Raw genomic sequence first — 6,000 nt, forward strand, 5'->3', positions numbered from 1 at the left:
CTTTTACATTCTTCAGCATCCTAAGCCAAACAAAGTATTCAGAATGAGAAAGACCAAAGCCACTTTAACACGTATAACGTACCTGAATATATTATACAAATAGCCTTACAATATTAAAATTACCGATAATGCAGTAATTGATAGAAGTATAATTTGTTCATGATTCACACATACAAATTTTAATTAGTGAATATATAATAGTTATAATTATGCAATAATATTTTACTGATACAGTCCTAAGCCTCAATGTTTTAAATGTTTAAAATAAGTAATTTTGACTTACCATGCCATTTTCGGATGAATATTCATCAGGGGCACAATAACTGCTTACACTGGACGAATAATCTTCTTCAGAACTGGTCATTTCTGTTTCAGAATTTTCTTTTTTTTTTTTTTGTTACGCTTGGAAATAACCTATTCTTTGCAAGTGCCATTTTACTGTGAGTTGTCACACATGAAAAAGACTACTTCCTCACTGTATAAGAACAAGTGTGAACTGCTCTGCCATCCAGTGAGTGAAAGTTAAAATATTTTCGAGTAGCTTCCTCTGTTGAACAGAAATTGAACTAACACAATAACCTATTTTCAGAAAAATGTGGCTTTGGACTATATCATTCTCACTCTTTCAATTGGTTATTGCCAGAGAGCATTATCTTTGGTAGATGTTTGTTATATTTTGAAATATAACAAACACCTACCAAAGATAATGCTCTTTGCCAATAACCAATTGAAGGCTCTGAAGCCAAATAGTTTTTGTAGTTATGGTATTGTCTGTACAAAAGTTAAATAATGTAAGTGATTGATGTCATTGTCTTCCACATTGTTCTACGTTTAGTAGGTTGCTTTTTGGTTATTTACTGACACTTCAATGTTTTAACAGCACTTAGTAGCTAAGTTGGAACTCCTTTCTTTTCCATTGTTTCCCTTAGCATATAAAGATTAAAGTGTGTTGAATTTCTTGGTTTTCCGATTGTACTAAATGTAAAACCGGGGTGGTATCTTGGTTATTTAATAACATATTTCCGAGACAACATTTAATCTGTTGCTGATATTTTGATGTAGATTTGTACCCACAAGTTAAGTAAGCTGGTATGTCAGTAATCATCGCACACATTTGTTTCCTTTTTTAAATGTTGGCATAGCAAGGTCTTCATTCCAGTTATGGAGCACTGCCTTCTGTCTTCTTAACGGAGAGGTTGCATTATTATTCTGTTCTGTATTAATAATCTGTACTGACATCTCTTCCAAAACTTACAAGACTTAGCATTTAGCTTTCAAATCTGCACAAGGGCCATGCTCCATGGTCATAATGTCCCTTTCTGTAGTTGCTCTCCAAATTTCTTAATAGTATTTTTCACATGCTTTTATTGATATTGCACTATTAAAGGAATACCTTGCCTTCCTTGTTTCTGTTGTGAAATTCAGTTATTTAATTAGCTTTATCTTGATTTACATGAGATCATTCACAGTTTATCTGATATGTTTCCCCAGCTCGCTATTTTCGTTATTCTATACTGTTGCACTTTGATATTCTGTTTATCCTCAGTCTTAAACTTTTTAAATATTTCAGATAAGCTTCTTTTTGGCATCATCATTCAGTATTCCTAGCCTGTTCTTTATACATAATTTTACCTGCTTTCCAGATGCTTTATGTGGTGGAGATGCTGTATACATGCTATTTCATACTACTTCTCAGATAACTATTGGAGTTGTTATACCAAGATCTAACGCTTTATCTCTTTCATGGTTTACTTTGAAGGTTTTGTTTGTGGAATTAGGTTTTGGTTTAAAGAGAAGATCCCATTGTTGTTGGCATATTAATTTTGATTTTGTGAAAGAAAATTATTTGCTCTGATACTTGCATCTGGTATCTTTGACTAATGCTGCAGTTTACATATTTGCTACAGTATATTGTGTTACGAGTTTCGTTTCTCTTTGTGCCCATGTGAATTGAATTAGTGTTTGTGTATACAGAGAAGTTATTGGCAGTTCTAAAGTGAGTTGTAAGCTTCAGTCTGTGTGATAGTATCTGTTGCTGTTACATATTGTTTCACCATCTATATTACTAAAACACTGTCCTGGAACCTGGTACGTGTTGCAGCAGGGGCAACAAAAAATCGATTTTTCAATATTTAATGTAATTATTTATGAAATTTAAAATGCTGTCAAAATCTACCCATTCAGAGATGTAATTTTGTGTTAGAAGTTTAATACTAAAAGACAAGTATTACAGTTAGAATCCGCTTGTTTGTCATTAGGCAGCATAACTGATGGCGTACAAATGCATAGCCCTCATCCATCCAGTACCTGAGAGTGAGAGCACTCAAGGACTTCCAATAAAGATTCCATTCCTTATGAAACTTTTTCTCACTGATAGCTCCACAAATGATCAAAGGAAAAAAGTTATCACTTACTACATTTTGCTGTTTGTGCAGTAAAGCTTCAGCATCAGGCATGAGTCTAATTTATTACTTCTTCTCTACTACTAATTCTATTCACAACACATGCTGCATCACTGAATGTACCTGCAAACTTGTGTCATTGTAAGACGCGTATCTCAGACAATACTATGTAATAAACATTGAGATGCATCTTATGCTAAAATGGGTCGCAAATTACCCAGTTGATATTCATCCATAGTTTCATATTGAGGGCACCCACGATTTCCAACCTTTAGATACCTCTTCTTACATACATGCTTAGTGACAAATGTTCACCACATTAATTCATGTGTAAAGTGATTCTTTCAAGAGTTGGGGTTTACCGTTTTTTTTTCCAAAAACAATAATCATTTAGTTTTTATGTATTATGTTTGTAGTTCTTCATAAACTGCTGCTATTTCCTTGTTGAAGTGCGTGAACACCTACTACACCCCCACCCCTACTTCCGTTGTAATATGTATATAAACTGTGTTATTCTTTCACTAATGCATGGTTATGAAAGTTATTTTTCCATGCCTTCATTATGCATTCCAGCTGACAACCTCCTGTCTTTATCAACCTGGCTACAAAACATGTAGTAATCTTTACATTACTCTGACACCCATATCTTCTTTTTAGTATCTGTGATCACTACTGGTTTGACTTGTAATTCCCACTGTTCCTTGGTGATTCCCCTTGCTGTCTCAATCTTTAATGTATCTTCAATATCAAATTATTTGAACATTTTTTGTTGCTGTGATAGACTTCTTTCAATCAACGTGACTAGTAGCATAAATGTCCTTTGGTTAGTTCACCAGTGTTATGGAAGGTAGGAAGAGGTGTCCAAAAACCACTTAGTATTAATATTTTATGCAATTTTAACTTGTGTAGTTCAATAAATTTTGGATTTTCATATAATTGAATTTATTATAAAGTTTTTTGTTTTGTTTGTATCCAGTTTTAGCATTATACATTATACTTGAGAGAGAGAGAGAGAGAGAGAGAGAGAGAGAGAGGGGGGGGGGTGGAGTGGAGTGAAATTGTATGCTGATTGGCTGTCACAAAGGGGGGGGGGGTGGAGTGGAGTGAAATTGTATGCTGATTGGATGTCACAAAGGGGGGGGGGGAGTGGAGTGAAATTGTTTGCTGATTGGCTGTCACAATGAGAAACGTATCTGGAAAGAAAGGTAATAGGTTATGAAATAAGGGTTCTTCGTAATCTGACATGAATGAAACTGTCCGAGTAAATTGACATGTAGGGCTCTACTTACAGTCATTGCTGTTGAGTTCTGGGATATGTATAGTGGTCATTTTGTTGAATATATTCATAGTTAATTCAATTTTAAAGAATCTTACAAATGTTTGAGAGCTAACATTCACACAGATGTAACAGTGAAAGTTCTAACAATAACAAAAATTACCTCTTCTGGACAGTCTGCTATGGACTTTTAGAAACGGATAATTAATAAAAATTGGCATCTGGAACAAATACATAGTACTATTAAAAGTTTCAAGAAAGTATACTATCAGCTTCAATCCAAATAATGTAACATTTTTATTTGTATGGTGTCAGCATGTCAGTGCTTCGTTAGAAGTGTAAAAATAAGTTTGCGTACGAGTGAAAATCCTCATTTGCATTGGATATTTCATGCAATATTCTGTCTCCAGAATTTGCTTAAAAACGTGAATGAAAACACAGTAGCAACTTGATGTGTTTAAGTTATTGCACATAAATGTTAATTTCTACTTACCTTAGTGTTACTTTGTTGCAGAAATCTACCGCATTGTTTCCCAGAAACAGATCCCAGACAGCCCCGATGAGGACAACACTCCCTCGGGCAACATGAAGCCGATCCACGTGGAGCCTACGGACGAGAGTAGTGCGGCGGGTGCGAAGCGTGCCTGTTGCACTCCGTAGGTGTATCTCCCGCCTCGCCCGGCTCCCGAGGTGCAGTCGGAGTCAGGTTCCCACCTCGAGTGTGCCTCTCTCTCTGTCGCAACACGAGAGCGGGAAGACGTGGAAGACTTTTGGGGGGGGGAGAGGGGGCTTGGGATCTACAGTGCTGGGGCAGAAAACATCAGTCTTCGTCAGGGTGACATTCCTAATTGCGTAGCGTAATCCCACATTAGCCGCTCGTGTGCCCGATGTCCGGCTAGGTGGTCTCGTAACTTATTTATCGATGCACCCGAGTAATTTAGAGGTCTTTCTGGTTTTCATTTTAGATTTACTGTATTGTTGAATTTCTATTTCTGCAGGAACTACTGATTTTCCCTTTCTTTTACTTTTAAAAAATGTGAGTAATGTGAACAAAGTTATGTTAGTTGTATTATTTACTCGTACTGTTATAGTTTAGATTGGAAAGAGTAACAGACAAACTGACATTTTTAGTTTTACATGTCATTCACTCTTTTTTTTCCTCTGTTCTCGTGTGATATTAAAATAATAGTAGAGCCGCAAAAAATACTTCGGCAGAATGAATTGCTGAACACTGTACTTTAAACGTGGGTCAAGGAAACTGAGAACAGGTCGGACTTCAAAAGTTGAGAGCTTTCAACATTAAATAAATGGTTGTAAGAGGTAATAGTCTAAATAATACTAAGGCACGTAAGTTGTTTGATGATTGTAAATTGAAATGATGTGAATTCAATTTTTTAAAAAGTTATTGTGGTTGCTAATAGACTTGGGGGGGGATTGGTGAACTGTATATTGAGAAAGGACATTTTGAGGGGGGAAAGAGAGAGACATTAATTTGCTATTTTTTAAGCTTTGGGTGGCACCCTGTAAGTGCCAGACCGTGATGTGACCCAGTGAAGGAGCCATTCCCCCTAGATGAGAATTTTGTTTTGCCTGGTGCCATGTACTTTCTGCTGCAAATGCACCTTGCACCGCTGTCTTGACTTGTCTGTCTCGCCCGTGGGTGACTGATCACCCCTGTGGCACTGGTTGCTTTACTCGACGTGAGCTGCTTTTTCAAACACCTGTGCTGTGCTCGTTCTTTATTATTATAATTATTATTATTATTACTATACATTATATATGAAAAAATATATATATACTTTTTCCTGAAGTGTTACTGCTGATATATTATGAAGGTGTCCTTACGTTGTAAATTTGAAAGTATGGCCATAATAAATTTACTTATTCAGTAGTGTTTCATATCTGGTGGTTTGAATGGTAATTATTTCTCTGTCAAGTGTGTTTCCTTACACAGACCCTCATTGTGGGTGGGATAATCATCAGATAGTATGTACCTGAAACATAAAAATATCTTACTGTTTTCAGCTGGGTATGGCAACTAATGCTGTTCTTATTTTTGCACGATTGACTTTGTAATAGCAATTACAGGCAGTGACAAATAGTTTCAGCATGTTTAAATCACATTGCACAAGATTCAATTTGAACTGCATATACCAACTTGAATTGTGGAACAGATTAAGTATTTCAAATTAAAAACAAATGTTTTAAACTTTGCCTAATCTTTTTAAACTAGAAAGCATTTTTTGCCAAAGGTCATGGGTCAGTTTGTCACTACATACTGAAAGTAAATATCAAATATGTGACCACTCTTGAAGGTAAGAG

At 35.8% G+C, this 6,000-nt stretch overlaps 1 protein-coding gene across 2 annotated transcripts in view; it reads left to right on the forward strand.

Moving 5' to 3' along the window:
• LOC126427899 (ras-related protein Rab-11A) overlaps positions 1-5,579 on the forward strand; it is a 46,292-nt gene extending 40,713 nt beyond the window's left edge. Inside the window, exon 5 of one of the 2 annotated variants that reach the window (XM_050089783.1) lies at positions 4,193-5,579. In XM_050089783.1, coding sequence (XP_049945740.1) covers positions 4,193-4,338 — 146 coding nt within the window. In that variant the 3' untranslated portion in view covers positions 4,339-5,579. The remainder of the gene's footprint in view (positions 1-4,192) is intronic. The other variant, XM_050089784.1, reaches the window with a different exon arrangement.
• Positions 5,580-6,000: the final 421 nt, after the last annotated feature.

This window comes from Schistocerca serialis, chromosome 12 (genome assembly GCF_023864345.2).
Source record: "Schistocerca serialis cubense isolate TAMUIC-IGC-003099 chromosome 12, iqSchSeri2.2, whole genome shotgun sequence".
NCBI classification, from domain to species: domain Eukaryota; kingdom Metazoa; phylum Arthropoda; class Insecta; order Orthoptera; family Acrididae; genus Schistocerca; species Schistocerca serialis.